Genomic DNA, 17,455 nt, shown 5'->3' on the forward strand with positions numbered 1-17,455 from the left:
AAAAAAAAACGCCACGGCGGAGGCCAACGGGGGAAGTCAGCAGGTTCACAGGGCGGCTCCAGGGCCATCTCGGGTAAAAAGTTTTTCGCAGAACGAGACGGGCGGCCTCCGTCGCCCCGCTGGGGCCCCCCCCCCCTTCCCCGTTTGTGCTCCTGTCATGAAGAATGCGCCCGCTAAACCACTTTCCCACCGCAAAGAGGATTACTAAGGTAATGCCCACATATCAAGGGATGCTCTGGCACTTTTTGGACATAGCCTAATTTAATAACTCATGTAGAAAACCGGGCGAGATTGTCAGTGCCGTCTGCTGGGCGCCGCGATGAGATACGATTTGGTCGGACGACGCGCGTTTAAGCGTGGAAGCGTCTCTTGCTGTCATTCCGTTTTGGGTGGAAAGCGTGCAAACGTTCCCACCGACACAAGCGCGCGGTGTTTTATTTTCAGTCGATAAACTCCCGTAAATATGGGAAACGGCGCAAATTCAAGCTAGCGGCGCACGTCAACATGTTAGTTTACTCGCGACGGGTGAAAACACGGCAGCTAATCCTGTGATGCTTTGTTTAACCCCGCCGGCTTTCTCACCTACGTTACGCGGGCTTGTTTAGTTAACGAATGTTTACGTAGCCGGCGTTGGGATTCACATCCGATCAGGATCATCCGAGCCTTTTGGTGTGTGCGTACGTGAGGGCTAGCGGGTGCGGCGTGACAAGGTTTCCAAAAGATAACCTACTTCCTCTATGGCCACTTGTTTGCTTTACAGTCTGATGCCCACCAGCTTCCTTTGTGTCCCTCGTGGATAAAGAAGAAGAAAAAAATGGCTGGCGTGTTCACGCGGCCTGATGTCGAACCTAAAAACAAACGAGCACACACATGAGGGCAAAACAGAAATTAGCATCGTCTATTTTGGGAATTTTCCATTTCCGAGGTACACCGAGTTCTAAGGCGTCTTCATTTATCTCGAGAACCTTTCCCCTTATTTCACGAACCCAAGGACCTCTCAAGCCAGGTGGATCACGAGACCCTCCGCTGTCTAGATTGTAATGAAAATCCTCAGCCGAGGAACGCTCACAGTTGGGGCCGGGTGACTAAGGTCGAAGAGCAAGAAAATCCTTTCGGCTTGCGCTCGGAGGAGAAAGCCTTGCAGTCTGGGTGGCGGGTTGGTGGGGGTTGATGTGATCTGTGCTGATGGCAGGAGGGGGGTCTTTGTGGGAGCGAGAGATGATATTCTAGGAAATGTTTATTAGGTCAGCGCGGTTATGAAACAATTGCTGAGGTTCATCCAATCCAAATCAACCACTCACTGACATTTTTTTTCTTTCCCACACTTAAGAATGGGCCTGCATCAATTTTTCAAGTCATTTCTTTTTTTGCCATGTTTGTCATGAGGTAGTTCCTTTATAAATTTGGCCAGGGAGAAAAATGTCAGCATTATTAGCCCGAGCGTGCAGACGCAGCACTCGCCGTATTGCTCGCGAGGGATCAGTCGCAAAAAAACAAAAACTAAGAAAAAAAACAGCAGAGTTGTTGACAAAGGAAGTCGCAAAGACTTTTTTTGACTTTCACTTTACTTTCACTATCAGTGAATTCATCTCGATACATGCGAGTTGGGATATGTAGGTGAGAGGAACCGGTTTTACCCTGTTCCAGTTTTTTTTTTTTTTAGATCCGATTTAGTTGTACTGGGTCGACGGTGAGATAAAGTCCCAATCAAAAGCCAGTTACGCAGCAATTTTACGCATTTGTGGGTTCGAAAAAGAGAGAATTTGGCTGTTTTGGACCAATATGATCATTTACTACATTTTACTACAACGACTCGATGAGAGAGGAACAAACGTTTCCTGTTTGGTTGTAGTTTCAGTAAAAAACCTACGTTGCGAAATTGCACGGAAGAGGTCATTGGGTCATCATTTCTACATCGTTCTTGGGGCTTCTTCAGTTCTGGAAAGTTCATCGTGTGGAGAAATAAGACCTGGAAAATGAAAAGAAATGTTTGTTTTGAGACAAATAAATCGGTAGGAAAAAAAGAAAGGAACTCTAAAGTTGTAAATTGGGTAACTTGAATCACGTTTTTATGATTGTTTGAAGTTTTACTACGGGTCGCCGGAACTGCTGGTCGATAATTAACCACCTTTTTTTGTTTGTTTTCTTTGCATTAATAATAAACTAGTGGAAGATTTCCAGATACCTGAGCTTCAAGAATGAGTGAATGAGGATGATCACATGACAGCGTTGGTGTGTAATCTGCTTCCGAGTGGTCTGCTTTGAAATGCCAATCTGGCGGTCTTAACGTGGATTGACAGGCATCCCGGCCTCTTGGGGGTCACTCTTTTACCTTTAATTCGGGGGTAATCTATCTGTAAGGGAGGAGGAGGGGGGGGGGGAGACCTAATTCTCGTTTAATAAGGAAATTGAATTTGAATGAAATTAAAAAAATATTTTGGATACTTTTATTGTCATTCATCAGCAATGACAAAATACTTTTCTCAGAGTGATTGCAACACACCAGTAAGTGTGCACTGCAGCATTCCGGCCGTTTTCCAAAAGGGCTGTGTCCACAGATCAGAGTGTTCTGTTTGTATACAGAGTCTGACGTCACTGTGCGTAAAATGCCTTCTCCCTCTCTCCCCCTCCCTCCTTCGGTCCGTCCCTCCTCCCCCCCCCCCCCCCCCTCTTCCTCGTCTCACCCCCCCTCCACTCGAGCAGCCACAGTTGGCTGGCTGATGCAATGCTTTATAAAGCGTGAGTCCATCTCTCGCATTAGAGCGCTCGTCCTTTTTCTGTGCGCACCATATTTCGGGGGTAATTTTGATCGCCTTTTGACGCGAGACTTAACAGACTGTGATTTCCTATCGTAAATATTGAAATATTTGTTTTGTGTTGTCTATCCACATTTGTTGGTTATAGTCTCACTTTTTTATTTTTTTAATTAATTTATTTCCAAGGATCAGACAGCTCTTTTTCTGTGATCATTGTGATCAGATCCAGCGGATTTTTTTTTTGGAAAGGATTTTACAGACATCCAGCCACATTTGCTCATAAGGTAAGAATGCCGGCATACCGTGCTTTTTTTAACAGCTAGAGAAAATTTTCCATTTAAATCTTTTACTTGGTCAGCCTTGGAACAAATGAATAAATAATAAGCGAAGGTGCGGTGTTGGACAGATGACACACGCTGCAGGCATGACTTCATTTGTATTATATGTGACATGTTAGGATAAAAAAAATGGTTTAATTAGGAGGTGATGTTGCATCAGGGTGGAAACGAGTGGAGGGGAAAAAAAAAAAAAAGAGGGCCATGCCCATAAATGGACAACACGTGCCATTGTTTCCACTGAAGCCGCTCATTAAACATAATGTGATTAAAATGATCTGGCCACACAATTTGTGGCCAAAATGGGCGGGATGTGCATACGTGTACTTTAGAAACTCAATATACAAGATATTATTATTTTTTTTCCAATTTACTTTATACGTTTAGTCGCCACGTTGTAATTTGAGTTGTGTTTTAACGTGTTAGACACACCCTGTTTTTTATTTTTTTTTATTTTTGAAACGTAATCAAATCATTTTGCGCAAAATCTACACTGCGGTTTTTTATGTCATTGAACGGGCTGAGGTGATGTCGGGTGGACTCGGATGCCGGTCTGGTATTTTTCCACTGCCGGTGCGTCAACCCCCCCACCCCCTTCGCCCGCCCCAATCCCCTTCCCCCGCGCTCTTCTTCCTACCCCCCCCTCCTTCGGCCGACAAGTCACGTGACCCGACGGGCGCGCTATGTTATTGATTATTCCCGAGTCTGTCGGGATGCACATGATGGGAATGAAATGAGTCATTTCTTTAACTCGCAGTATGAAACAAACCGAGATGAGCCGTTTGTCTCGTGAAGACGACAACAGCAGCACCAACAGCAACGAGTACACCTACCCGGACTGCCCGAGGAAGGTCCCACTGAATGAGTGAGGAACACTTTCAATCACATTCAATGAATCATATGCATCTATCAACGTCAATGAAACTAAATATATATATATTTTTTGTGCACTTTAAAGGCCATATCCGGATTTAGATCCAGAGAGTGAAAACTTCCTCCCGGACAAAAACCCTGGCAAGAAGAAGTATGAGATCGAATATGTAAGACTCATTTCAAATCTTAAGAATCCATGTTTTGATTTTGTCTAATTTTGAGCTTTTTTTTTTTTTCCCACAGCACCAAGGCAATGCCTCCTTTGGCATGTCTGTCTTCAACCTGGGCAACGCTATAATGGGAAGTGGCATCTTGGGTCTGTCCTACGCCATGGCCAACACTGGCATTGCGCTATTTGTGTGAGTATATAACATTTGCGATCAAAAAGTAGGAAATTCTTGTTGGCGTGGGTTCCTCTTTTTTTTTTTCCTTTTTTTGATAGCACAGTTTTTGTAACCGTCAAGGTCACGGCTCAGTGCAGGTGCTTTCTCACCAGTTTATTTAATCAAACATTTATGACTCACTATAACATAGAATCCGCATGCCGCTTGGGCGTCAATTTACAGACTAGGGAGTGGCCACGTCTTTAACCGTGCTAATCCGGTTGAGAGTAAAGGCAAGCTAGCTACCAGGGCGTGCTCCAGCAGGGATTAAAAAAAAAAATGTGGCTGATGCAATAGAATAAAGCGTACTACACGACAGAGGCTACAAATAGGATTGCAAAATACAGGGAATTTTCAATTTGGAAACGTTTCCTTATTCACTGTCTTTGAAAAAGATGCCAAATTTGAACTGGGAGGGACGACGGCGAATGAGTTGGCAAAATGTATTTTAGTAGAGAGTGCTTGTTATACTCACTATAAATAGTACCAACTAAAAAAAAAATGCCATTACGGCCTACAAGGTTTGAAGACACTTCTGCATTCAACAGCAAGGGGAAGTGTTAAAAAAAAACTTTAGCTGGGAGTGTCAGTTTTGTAAGCCACTGTTACACTGTGCTTAATTATAGGAAACAATTCCATTGATGTACTAAAAAGTTAAATACAACTGAACTGTTCTTAGGTTATTCTTTGTCAAACCACTAGAGGGAGCCTCAAGTGTTACAAAACAAGTACTAGCCATTCATTTTGTATCGATGTCCCATGGAAATGTACTAGAAGGTTTACAGCCAATCTAAAGATGGTCACATCCCATTGGGAAGCCTCTCAAGTGACTTGCAGATTAATTTCCATATCCTATTAATACTCCCGTGACACATGAAGAGTCCTAAGAGGATTCCAATAAGGGAAGACTTTTGCGACGCGACTCGCTAATATGACTCACTCGCTCCATTTGGAGTCAAAAGAATATCCAAGTTATTTTTACCAAAACATACTAAACATCCATTTCTATTTACAGCATCCTCCTCGTGGCTGTTGCCATCTTCTCTTTGTATTCAGTGCATTTGTTGCTGAAGACAGCCCATGAAGGAGGTGAGTTTGTCGGCAGTTGCTGATCCAAACATTTTATCCTGACCGCGTTTTGAACTCCACTTCTTTTCCGATTGTCTATCAAGGTGCGTTGGTGTACGAGCAGTTGGGCTACAAAGCTTTCGGGATGCCCGGGAAACTGGCTGCTTCCTGCTCCATTACCATGCAGAACATCGGAGGTGAGCATTCCGGCCTAATCACTGTCTTGAGCGTGGAAACGGATTTGGAAAAAAAGGGGGGGGGCAACTTCCAGTAATAACTTGAGTCACTATGCAAGCATGTACCAATTCCACAGAAGAGTCAAAGATGTGGCAAATATTTGCGCACGCTAAATACGTCAAGCAATCCTTTCAATGTAGGCTAAACTAACAAAAAAATAAAAAATCTTTACTTTTGTCGTTTCAGCCATGTCAAGCTACCTCTACATCGTCAAATACGAGCTGCCCATTGTCATTATAGCTTTTACGGGAAGCAATGGGTGAGTACTTTTTTATTTTATTTTTTAAAACCCGGTTAAAACGGTGACATATGGTTAAGTGGCAGGGGGAGACGGAACGGACTCTTTCCAAGAGTCCTTTTAGTCATCTGCAGCTGCTGCCGTATGGAGACAAACAAGGGTGTGTGTGTGTGTGTGTGTGTGTGTGTGTGTGTGTGTGTGTGTGTGTGTGTGTGTGTGTGTGTGTGTGTGTGTGTATACGTGTCAGCTAATCCGTCGATAAATACGAAGGAAATTTATTGTAAAGCCATTTTTAAGCACTAAAGAAAGCAGGAAGTTGAATCGATTCAAAAAAAAAAATGCATGTAAGCGATACAATACTAAATAACAAGTCTCAATATTGCAGTAATGAATAGAAATGGTAACTAATATTTTTTTCTTTTCTTTTTTCAGTGAATGGTACACGAACGGAGACTACCTGGTGTTGCTTGTGTCACTCTTTATTATTCTGCCCCTATCGCTGCTCAGAAACTTAGGTAGGGACAATTTCCAAATTAATTCTTAAAAAAAAAAGGGCATACCAGTTGTTTTTGGATTTTTTATAGACCATGTGCTTCCCCTCATTAGGTTACCTTGGATACACCAGCGGCCTGTCGCTCCTTTGCATGGTCTTCTTCCTCATTGTGGTGAGTCGTCCACCTTCAAGCCGGAAATTTCCAAAACAAAAATGATTTATTGTCATCACTGGTATAAATTAGCATGACGAACATTTACACTTAAATCATACCTAATTTGATTTCTTCCTTCAGGTGATCATCAAGAAGTTCCAGATCCCGTGCCCGCTTCTCGAGCTTGACCACGCTGTGAACGAGACAGTCGGTAAACTTCTCAACGCCACTGTGTCTCCCAACAATGCAACCGCCGTGGACTACAGTGACGCCTGCACGCCCAAGTACTTTGTCTTCAACTCTCAGGTACAAAAAAAAAAAAAACATGTCAAGCAACTTTAACATTGTAGACCGGAATTTTCTAAGATACTTTAATGTCCTCCTTAGACTGTCTACGCTGTTCCTATCCTGACCTTCGCCTTCGTGTGCCACCCGGCTATCCTGCCCATGTATGAGGAGCTCAAAGAGTAGGTTTCTTCTTCACACCTGCTCTCTTATCCGACTACACGGGTCGGTTTGTTCTTGTTATCAAATATTGTTTTAAACTTGACCCTTTTTCCTCCCGTCTGCACAGCCGTTCCCACAAAAAGATGCAAGGAGTTGCCAATGTGTCCTTCCTGGCCATGTTCGTCATGTACCTCTTGGCAGCCCTCTTTGGATACCTGACCTTCAACAGTGAGTTGCTACAACATTGTGAACAGGTTAAATCATCTAGAAAGAATTTGATTTGAACAGGAAAAGTAATCACACTTCTTCAATGGATAAAAATTAAAAAAAAAACTCGGATTTGATTTGGTTATAAAAATTATCATCTTTGATGCAACACAGCTCTATAGACACAGATAATTAAGTAAACTAAGATATTAATAGTTTAATATGATGTTTGTCAACTTTTTCATTTTGGGAAACCCTAATTAGACAGCCGGTCGAATGTAGAGTATAAAAAGACGCCAAGACGTCAAGAACTGTATTTTTTGTTAATATAGATAATAGATAGATAATAGTCTGTATTCAATATTTGGTATTCATTAATGACCACATGAATACATTTATCGTTCTTTCAAGTATACCGTCCGCGTGAATTTCGGCAGATGAGCTAATATGCTAATGAGCTAACTACTCGACGTTTTTCGACAAAACGTCATTTCAATTTTAAAAAAAGACATACCACGACTGTCTTAACTCTCCATTTTTTCATAATTCCGTCCTAAACCCGAATTAAACGCGCTTCGTGAATTAAAAAAATGTTTTTTTTACTCACCGAAGTGAAGAGCCGCGTATCTAACCCGCCACACTCGGGGCAGCCTTCGCGGTGCATTCTGGGATTTGTAGTTTAAGCTGTTATCTTTTCAATCGCCACTTGCCTGGCTGCTTGTCATCTTTTTTTTTTTTTAAATCGAAATAAATGCCGAAATACGAGTAGATAAAGTAACTTAGAACATGATATCCTTTTTGAAAAGTTTCCAACTGAATTTAATGCCAGTTGGTTCAGTGCACAAAAGGTCAACGTCCCAAATATCAACTATCCAAAGTTGAACCGGAGTATCCACGTCAGTCCAAATGAAATAAATCAATTAGATTCTCAGAGTTATGCAACAATGTGAAAAAGGCCACCTGATATACCTCAGTACTATTTGCGTTCCATTCCGTTTAACACAAGATAACATTTATGCGCTCAAACTAGTTGTACAAGATAGTGGGGCTGGAAGAAATACCTGTGGAACTAATTCTGAGGTGTCACAGCATGTTCTAGAAGTTCTTTATTGCACCAAGGCAAATATATTTGCACGAGAAAAAAAATGTCACGGCACGGCACACCTCGAAACAAAGTATTCTGTTTGTTCGTAATAACTCTCCTGATTTCATTTGCAGCTAAAGTGGAGCCCGAGCTGCTGCACACCTATTCAAAGTTCTTCGACTTTGACGTGCTCCTGCTGATCGTTCGCTTGGCTGTCCTCACCGCCGTCACCCTCACTGTACCCGTGGTCCTCTTCCCTGTAAGGATCATTTCAAAAAAAAAAAAAAATCAAACCCATTGCCCAGTTTTGAATCCCTATGAACACATCTAATCTTCACGCAGATCCGTACCTCCATCAACCAGTTCCTGTGCGTGTCCAAGTTTAGCTGGATCCGCCATACCATCATAACCATGGTCCTGCTGGCCGGCACTAACATCTTGGTTATCTTCGTGCCGACCATTCGGGACATTTTCGGCTTTATCGGTGCGTTTCTTTCCATTTTATACAATTTAATGATCTTTAGATTTGAGCTCAAATTGACTTTAACGTGGTGTTTGGTTGATTCTGATTGATTGTAAGCGGGTGTGTACACTTATGCAACCACATTGTCACACTCTTATTTGATTATTTTTCGTTATTTTGTTTGTATATCACATAGATAATACCGGTACGAAAATATTTGTACTCAATTTCGGTATTCTTCCAGGTGCATCTGCCGCCGCCATGCTCATCTTCATCTTGCCCTCGGCTTTCTACATCAAACTAGTCAAGAGCGAGTCGATGAGATCCGTGCAAAAGATCGGGGTAGGTTGACAAAACGACCTTCTTTGTTCCTCGGTACGCAAGTGCAAACAAGCTCAACTGGATTTTTTTTTTTTTTTCTTTTTCAGGCCACCGCTTTCCTGCTGTGTGGTTTTGTGGTCATGATCGGTAGCATGAGCCTCATCATCCTCGACTGGGTTCACAACGCCACCAAGGAGCACCCGGACGGACACTGAAGAATCGAGGTCGCTAAACTAACGAAGATCAAAATTTGAAACAGACTTTCGATGCTTGGCTAAGACTCAGAGACAGACGCCATTCCAAGAGAATGTATACCCGGATTTGTACAGTTTGCTGTTTTTGTCCCCCCCCCCCCTTGCTTTTTTTTTTTTTTTAAAACAGAGGGGCCTACATATAACTTTTACTGTTAACGTTATTATTTTTGTAGTTCCGTTTTTTTTTTTAAACATGCCTCAACGCAATCATAACATACAGTTTGAGGTCATTGGGAGAATTGAAAACAAACCAAAAAAAAACAAAAAACAATTAGCAGCTGACACTCAGGTACGGTTTTCTTTTTTGCTCGAGTGCGGCTGCGACCTCACGCGACAAGTCCTGCTGACAAAAACGGTGCGAACCAGACTCGTTGGAACTTTTTGTTTTGTTGCCAAACGTAGACAACCCCCCCCCAATTCCCGTTAAGCGTGTTTGTATACTGTACTAAAAAGCACTTATTGTCCAGCACACTGGCGGGAAAATCCAGACTTCTTTCCATATACGGACGACCTTTGCGACCTTTCCTTGCACACAAAAAAAAAAACAGCAAAAGACAACAAAACCTGCCTTTTTTTATAGCATAACAACACTGGGAGCTGCAGAGCAACTCACTGGACAAAAAAAAAAAGACAAAAAAAATCCTCTTTCAAAACCTGCTGGTGTTGGAATAGTCCACACATGTCTTAGGAGAGGAAGTCAAAACGATAATTTTTTTCTTTCTGGGGAATACTTGGAATTTGACCACGTACAGTGGTCGTTAAAACGACTGTCAAACTTGCAAAAGAAAAATATGACGCCGGCAAGCAAACATACGAAAAAAAAAAAAAAGTCTCGGCAGCGCGCTGTGCTTCCGAAACTTACTCAACAACAAACCGTTGCTGTCCGACATCTATTTATGGAAGACAGTGAAATCAATGTAATTTTAACTATTTTACTATATTTATATGATATTGTATCTGTATATATATGTACATATATCTATTGAGTTCAACTGTATGTATATATGTCCCTCGCACTCTCCCTTTTTTTTTTTTTTTTAAACGATGCAATGGAGCTGTCAAACAACAAAACCCACGCTGAGAAATTTGTCATGAATTTCTCCAGCAGACACAAAGCTTCAACTGTTCATCCATCAAAACTGACTGAAAATATCCCACTGTTGATTTTGTGGAAATTCTGTTACATGTCGAGGCCACTGAGAAAGTAAAAGCCGCCTTGTGCCCCTTTCTGACCCCCCCCCCCCACCACCACCCCACGCTACCCTCAACTCCCCCCAGTTGGAGTCTATCAACCATCTGTGGGCCTCAGGGGGCAAAGAGGGCTTTGCCCACCAGTGTTACATTCTTGTTTCAATGAAACACCGTGTATATCCTGTAATTAATGTCCAATTAAATTCAAAATTACTCTATACCGAGGCCTGTTGGTTGGTGTTTTGTTTTTGTTTTGCATCAGTAATTTTATAACAGCTCATAATATCCCACTTGATCAAATAAAAATCCATAATCCTATCTTTAAAAATGTGCATATATAGTATCATACATATATATTTCCTATAAGAATGAAAATAGCCTTTTTAGACCACCACTAAATATTTTTGGTATAATGTCGCCACCTGGTGGTCAACATGCAGGATTTATTTCAGTGGTTTAAACCGTTTAAAATGATTGTTCCCCATTGCAATAAATGGTAAGTGGGTATTAAACCATTCCAGCATCAATTCAAAACTAATTTGGGGCACTACAAATGATCTTCCATTATTTTTTTTAAAACATTTCTGAATAAGTGACTTGAGAAAGATTACACAAGCTTCAAATGAATGGAATGAAAGTCACAGCCAATCAGGAAGCAGCTACTTTATTTCACTACTCTCTGGATACTTTTTGCACAGTTAGTGCATGAAACATTCACTCACACATTCGAGCCGGGTTAATTTCACCTGATTGGTCCTTTCTCGGGGACATACGATTGGCTATCCTGCCACGTGTTCGACCAATCATAGTGGCAGTTATAATCATAATATCAGGGAGTAGTTTTTAAATCTGCAATTATATAGACTTCTTTTTTTGATAGTATGAAGAATTCCATCAAGGGAAATTCCAAATGAACAATCCAGAAGATTCTCTAGCAGACATTATATTGCATTATTATTTTTTTTGTATTCAAACCCCCACCCCCCACCCTTACAGTAGTTCTGCAGGTCTATGGAAAATAAAGGGCTCTTGCATGACAACTTCTGATCGGGTCTCTTTTTTTTTTTTCTTTTCTAACAAAATATGAAAATCTATAGAAAAAAAATCTATATAGCTCAATAAAAGATAGAGATATCCCAAAAAAAAAAAAAAAAATCATGGCTCTCTGTCGTAGTCGGGGGGAAATTGCACTTGAGAGTCCTGTGAGGTGCAAATTTATTTTTTGCGCGCGTGCTTATATTTGTCCACGTAGGCCTTGACCAGGTTGGCCACCTTGCTGGAGTTCACCTCGCCGCTCTTGCTGTGACATACCTGTGGGAAAGAAACCGAGAAATATCAAACGAGATGATAACGTCGCTTCCGGAAAAAAACGCACGTTACCTTCTCTACTGCTTTGCGGACGATCTCCTTGTACTCCTCCTTTGTGATTTCTTTCTTTTGGTAATAAGGTTTCATGGCCGTCCTGACTTCATTGATAGCTTTCTCTTGGATCTGTTGTTTCTTAAAAAAAAAAACCACAACGGCGTTACGGAAATCTACGGCCGAGAATAATCCTCGAAGGTGTCAAGTCACCTTTTCTTTTTTGGAGCTGTCAGCTTGAGCCTTGTGATGCTGAGCCGGCTGCGTCGTCGACGACGGGAGCGCCTGGCCGGCGGCTTGCTGGCCAACTTTGGTCGGAGCGGGAAGCGGGCCCGCTTTTCGGAAAGCGCCCATCGTGCTCGCCATCTAGGGTGGGAAGAATACGGCTGTCTCGATTTTAGGCCGATCGGAGGCGAGATCAAATCACGTTACCTGGGATGTTTGCCCGTCGGGCTGAGCCGCCGCCGTCTGGCCCCCGTGTTGCATGGGAGGGGGCGGCGGGGGAGGCGGGGGCAGCCCCTGGGCGCCGACCGCGGGCGCCTGCAGCAGCGGCGCGGCGGGGTGGAGGTGGACGGGGATGGGAGGGGTCATGGCGTAGGGCACGGAGGGTTGCAAGCTGACCGGGAGGGGGCCGCGGGCGCCCTGCACGGGGAAGTGATGATGGACATTCAGATGCGGGGGCGGAGGAGGCGGCGGCGCCATCGCGGTCAGCACGGTGGACTGGGTGTTGCCCGGTGCGGTCGGAGCTCCGGCTTCATTCTTTGCGGAATCTACAAAAAAAAAAAAAAAGGTTCAGAGTCGGACTTCATTTCATCTGTGTGAAATTCTATGCTGCTATCTAGTGGTCACTTTTTTGCGTTACCTGTTACAGGCTGCTCCTCTTCAGATCGATTCCATCCTCCAGCTCCTCCTCTTTCCCTCTTGGAATAATAATCCTGAACGTCAGCGGGGAGCGTCCGGCGCACCGCCCAGCTCGACGCCGACGACCAGCCGGAGCGGTCCAGCATGGAGTCGCCGGCGTCGCTCTCCTGCTTCCTGCGGCCGCCCGGGCGATTCTCGTTAAAGCGGCTGTAGGCGTCGTTCCCTGAATTGTTGCCCATTCCTGAGCTGTTCCGTGGCGCTCGACGGTTATCGTCGTCTTGCTGCGGGTTGTGGACGCCGCGGTTGCCGCGGTTGCCGCGTCCCCTGGGTGCGCGATCTTCCCAGCGGGAGCCGCCGCCGAGATCCCAGTTCCTGCTCTCAACCTCGCGGGTTTTTTCCGTCACCCAATCGGGAGTCTCCGACCAGCTTTGGCGTTCGGGCGATGTTTCTGAAGGGACGCCGTTCTCCGAGCGAGCGGCGCCACCGTGATAGCGTCGTCCCTCGCCGCCGTTGCCCGTCCTCCAGCTGCCCCTTCGCTCTCTCCCCCGAGGAGACTGATCTCTGGATGGCGGCCGCTCGGGACTGCACCAGCGTCTGTGCGGCCTCGTTCTGGATGGGGAGCGCGACTTGGATCTGGAGCGACTCCGGGATCGTCGCCTCTTCCTCTCGCGGCTACGCTCTCCTCTGTAGTCCTTCTCCTTATCTCGCTGGCGCTCTCTTTCTCTGCTGCGGGCTCGGGAGGAGTGGCCGGAGGGCGGGCTGGCGGCCCGCTCCCGCCTGGATGCCTCTCGTCTGGCGTCCTGCTTGGGTGACCAGGAGGAGGTCGGGGAGTGGAACCGGGAGCGTCGCTCTCTTCCGTTTTTCCTCTCGTGGTTGGAGTCTCGCTCCGCTTGGTCTTTGGACCTTTCCTCGGGTGGGTCCTCCGAAAGGGAACCGCTAAGAGCCTCGCCCTTGGGTGAACTGCAATCCATCGGAACAACGTGAGCGTCATCTTTGGATGGAGCGTCACTTACTGCCTCAACTGTTAAAGGCGCTTCCATTTCAGATGTTTGAGAATCCCCAGATGCTTGTGCTCCCTGGTCAGCGAGCTTCTCTCCGGGGGGTTGGGCAGGCTTGGAGGCGGGACTTTGGTGAGATTCTCCCGGCGCCATCCCGTCATCATTGCTTTTTTCCAAGCCTTCTTCATCAGTCTCCATTTTACAGTCCCGTTCAGTGTCAGGAGACGTGAGGTTCTCCAGAGTGTTCTCCGGTTCAGATGGCAGCCATGTGGTGAGCTTCTCGTGGCCTGCTGTTGAAATTGACGTGACAGAAGGTTCCTCCGCTCGTGCGCTGGGTTTGCCCGAGCGGTCAGACTCGGGGCTTTTTGGAGGCGAGTCCAAAGAACAGGACAAGCGGCTGTTGTCATCAGGTTGTGCTTTTTCGTCGCTAGCGTTGTCCTCCGCGTTACTGCTTAAAGATTCCGCCGCTTGTCGCCCGTCGAGTGAATCGATGTCAGTGTGGTCTGCATTGGGACTTCGTTCTGCGTCCGAGTCGTTCACCTCAGGCTTCGCTTCGTCCTTCTCCTCCTCCTCGTCGCCGTCCTCGCTGGACGATTGCTTTTGTCTTGTGCTTTTCCTCTTCCCGCTGGCTTTTCGGTTCGTTACCCGTTTGCTCTTCCTTTTGGCTGGCACCTGAGAGGTCATTCCGGGCTCGGAGCCCTGGCTGGGAGATGAGTCCGAGTCGGACACACTGGACTGTGGCGGCGACGACGGGTCGCACGCAGAAGGCTCCGTCTGGGCTTTGCTGTTACGTCCCGGTGGTCTGGAGGCTATGGACTCGGCTTTTTGGGTGGGCGCGTTGGAGTTTGAAGCTCTCCCGACTTGCTTTTCTCCTCCTTTAGGAGAGGTAATGGCGCAGACCACACCTTGGAAAACTGGAAGAATAGAAACGGTGTGAAATAACGAAAAGATATCATCCAAAAACAATGCTGCCTTTCAGATACAATGGCAAATTGCATTATGCACTGCTCCCGGTGTGCAGATCTTGTCCACTAGGGGGCAGTATAATTCAGATATACTGTAAGTAAGTTCATAGTATTCTTTTTTTTTTGTAGATAAAAAATATATATGCCTGAGGGCATTATATTATTGTCTAGACATTTTTTAAAAGCAAAAAAAAAAATTACTTAAGAGTTGGTATCTCAAAAAAACACCATTTCTTTTTCCAATACAAAGCAAAAAAAAAAAAAAGTATTCTTAAAAGTCAGCCATACCCAAATGCACAGGCCCAAATGATGACGTGGACGTAATAGGAAATGAACAGAGTTCAAATGTAAATGGACTTCGGTTGCTATCAGCAGGGAGGAACCTGCAGAAAAAGAGAAAAGTATTATCCGCTGTAAACAAGCTCTGATGAGGCTTTTCTGAAGCCCAGAGTTGAACGTCTATAAAGGACGATAAGAATAAAACGAGTGTGGCTTCGATTCCATTACCTTGATGTTCCATTCGCGGTAATGGGTGCGGCAGGAGAGAACCACGGGCACACTTGTACCTGGCGTTTGCACTGTTGAGTTTCACACAATACGTCTTCGGTCGCTAGCAAAGGCTCTGTGCTGCAAGAGAAGGATCAGGTCACAATTCATGAATACTTTACATGGTAAAGTCAAAAATATTCTGGTCCTATTGTGTAGAACTTTATCACAACATACAGAATGTAGGTCATGATAATGGAAGCAGGACTTACATGTCCTGTGTTGACGTTGCTAATGAAAAAAAGGGAGATGATGGCCAAGCATAGTGTTCTGCTCCTCTCACCTGGAAAAGAAGATGGTAGGTTTAAAAATGGGGTCAATTAATAGCTTAGTACCAAAGAAGGGGGTAAAAAAACAAAACATAAGAACCTACCTTTTTCAAGCTTACTGAAGATGTGTCATAATCATTACCTGGCGGAGCAATTTACACATTAAATTGATATATATAGTTATAAAAAACAAAATCTTTAAATACTGGACTGACAACGTACATTTTTGTCCTTTTGTTTTCTCTGCCCTTTGCTGTCTGGATCTTTTTCTGAGTTTGCTTCTGGAATTGGAAAAAAAAAAAAAAAAAAAATAGATCAACTTACAATATTGTCTCAAATTGTTTAGCTTAATGAGATTAAAAATAATACTCACTGTCCACGATTTCTACAAACGCAACTCTCAGCTTTAGCTTCAACTACTTGCCGCCTCACTGGAACCTTCAAAAAAAAAAAAAAAAAAACACAAACGCCAATGACCAATATTAGCTTTGTAAGCCATCTTGCAAGATGAAAGGAAGGAGTCAACAGACCTGCACACAGCGCATGTTTCCATCCCATCTGTAAACATTCCTGAATGGCCGTCTGTCCACTGGACAAGAAGGGACCATCTGCAACTGATGGGAATTATGATCCAAAGAAATGAGAATGGCAAACACAAGGCACACCGTAACGTAGCGACGTTGAACATTACCTCTGCCCAAGTGAGGAGGCATCCGAGGCAGAAGACATGACAGCAGCTGTCCGGCATGGCAACCTCTCCTCCGGCCGGGACGCCCAAGCAGATAGGACATCGCTCGGCCTCCTCGCCGTCGCTCCCATCAGGGGGTGACCCCTGACCACCTTCAGTTCCAGTCATGTCCAGCCCTGGGCTGTCCAAATCCCTGCTAGGAGAAACAAAAGAGTAATTGAACAGTCCATTTGCAATTCATATTTATTATGGCATGACTGCAATTGATTTTGAAATGAACTGGTGCGAAAATAGATTCGCATGTAAATTATGAATCAAATCAATAATAAATTCCATGTTTTCAAGTTGATATAGTCCATTGCACACAAGCATATTTGTTGAAGTTGATAACAATACAGCAAGGAGTCACAGGATAAACTCAAATAACTAAACTTCATCACATCAATGAGGCTTCTATGGCAACAATGTAAAACTAATAAGCTGGCGTTTATTCCGCTATTAATACACTTAAATTACAATTCATCTTAACAACAAAAACGTGATCGGTACATGCCAAATTGAGGCTCCGTTTTATTTCAATGCCAATGTGGAACTGACCACATACTTGATTCTTATTAGTTAGCAAGTGAGCTAATGCTAAGCGAAACCAAAAATAGCTACCAAATAGCTTCATGGCTATTAGCACAGTTAGCAACTCCAGGCTAAATGGCGGTTGTTATTATTAGCCGCTCTTAATACAGTGAAGGTCATTGGTTGGCTAGGTGACTAGTTGTGATCTTATCTTAAGTTTATCTCCTCGAGCTAACTAGCCGCTTTGGGATAACAACACAACAGCTGCTTACGTCGTTATAAGAAGCTAACACGAGAAGCTAATTAGCAAAGAAAGACACAGTGGCTTTACTCACCTCTAAAGTGCCTCCGTGCCTTGTTTTGACGTACCGAAACGCTTCCTCGGTGCAAATTTGTTTTTATTCTCCCCCCCAAACAAATGCTAACGAATCGCTAAGCTACTCGTTGAATTTGCTACTTGTTGTTTGAGGCTAAAAAGCAAGCAGAGATTTCACAAAATCTCGGCCACATGTCTCGCGGTGCGGTCCGAAGTTTTTCACGAAGAGAGCTCCCCCAACTGGAGAAAAATAGCATGACACAGAAAAGATTCATGGAGAAAATCAAAAATAAATAAAACTCTTACAGTCATCCTTTGACAAAATATAGATGAGAGGAAATGTTAAATTGTTTTTCCTTCCACTTGATAACTCATTTAC

General features: G+C 44.2%; 3 protein-coding genes across 5 annotated transcripts in view; 1 reads left to right on the forward strand and 2 right to left on the reverse strand.

Annotated features, from left to right (window-relative positions):
• Positions 1–7,847, reverse strand: part of LOC147040206 (amphoterin-induced protein 2-like) — a 39,634-nt gene extending 31,787 nt beyond the window's left edge. For both annotated transcript variants that reach the window (XM_085902537.1, XM_085902536.1), the window contains exons 1-5: positions 7,799–7,847; positions 6,657–6,730; positions 6,502–6,568; positions 1,871–1,969; positions 731–848 (exon numbers count right to left, since the gene is read on the reverse strand). The gene's annotated coding sequence lies outside the window, so the exon portion shown is untranslated. The remainder of the gene's footprint in view (positions 1–730; positions 849–1,870; positions 1,970–6,501; positions 6,569–6,656; positions 6,731–7,798) is intronic.
• On the forward strand, positions 2,753–10,724 carry slc38a2 (solute carrier family 38 member 2). Its single transcript, XM_085902535.1, has 16 exons — positions 2,753–3,040; positions 3,849–3,956; positions 4,050–4,131; positions 4,208–4,323; positions 5,363–5,436; positions 5,520–5,612; positions 5,839–5,911; positions 6,323–6,405; positions 6,497–6,555; positions 6,679–6,843; positions 6,925–7,004; positions 7,112–7,212; positions 8,410–8,534; positions 8,618–8,759; positions 8,983–9,080; positions 9,167–10,724. The coding sequence occupies exons 2-16, from the start codon at positions 3,850–3,852 to the stop codon at positions 9,272–9,274; spliced, it is 1,506 nt and encodes a 501-aa protein (XP_085758661.1). The 5' UTR covers positions 2,753–3,040; position 3,849; the 3' UTR covers positions 9,275–10,724.
• Positions 10,725–11,152: 428 nt separating this feature from the next.
• Positions 11,153–17,317, reverse strand: scaf11 (SR-related CTD-associated factor 11). Of its 2 annotated transcripts, none has more exons than XM_085902512.1 (14): positions 17,096–17,317; positions 16,194–16,383; positions 16,033–16,116; positions 15,876–15,940; positions 15,725–15,783; positions 15,607–15,644; positions 15,446–15,516; positions 15,195–15,314; positions 14,976–15,070; positions 12,726–14,636; positions 12,296–12,633; positions 12,077–12,229; positions 11,885–12,004; positions 11,153–11,815 (listed from the first exon to the last, which is right to left on the reverse strand). In XM_085902512.1, exons 2-14 carry the CDS (start codon positions 16,356–16,358, stop codon positions 11,720–11,722), a joined length of 3,315 nt encoding a protein of 1,104 aa, XP_085758638.1. In that variant the 5' UTR covers positions 16,359–16,383; positions 17,096–17,317; the 3' UTR covers positions 11,153–11,719. The 2 variants fall into 2 exon arrangements, with proteins under 2 accessions (XP_085758638.1, XP_085758636.1); XM_085902510.1 differs by having other exon boundaries at positions 16,194–16,386.
• Positions 17,318–17,455: the final 138 nt, after the last annotated feature.

The sequence above is a fragment of the Syngnathus leptorhynchus genome, chromosome 21 (assembly GCF_054491065.1).
Source record: "Syngnathus leptorhynchus isolate UIUO chromosome 21, UIUO_Slep, whole genome shotgun sequence".
Classification (NCBI taxonomy): Eukaryota; Metazoa; Chordata; class Actinopteri; order Syngnathiformes; family Syngnathidae; genus Syngnathus; species Syngnathus leptorhynchus.

What these genes read in the sequence shown, in the direction of transcription:
- slc38a2 (XM_085902535.1), top strand. Translation starts at nt 3,850, where the DNA reads ATGAAACAAACCGAGATGAGCCGTTTGTCTCGTGAAGACGACAACAGC. An exon ending in GAAGACAGCCCATGAAGGAG is followed by an intron (nt 5,437 to 5,519) that starts GTGAGTTTGTCG and finishes TTGTCTATCAAG; the next exon opens with GTGCGTTGGTGTACGAGCAG. An exon ending in ATCGCTGCTCAGAAACTTAG is followed by an intron (nt 6,406 to 6,496) that starts GTAGGGACAATT and finishes TCCCCTCATTAG; the next exon opens with GTTACCTTGGATACACCAGC.
- scaf11 (XM_085902512.1), bottom strand. Translation starts at nt 16,358, where the DNA reads ATGACTGGAACTGAAGGTGGTCAGGGGTCACCCCCTGATGGGAGCGAC. An exon ending in ACCGCGAATGGAACATCAAG is followed by an intron (nt 15,071 to 15,194) that starts GTAATGGAATCG and finishes CTTTTTCTGCAG; the next exon opens with GTTCCTCCCTGCTGATAGCA. An exon ending in CCGACGGGCAAACATCCCAG is followed by an intron (nt 12,230 to 12,295) that starts GTAACGTGATTT and finishes TTCCCACCCTAG; the next exon opens with ATGGCGAGCACGATGGGCGC.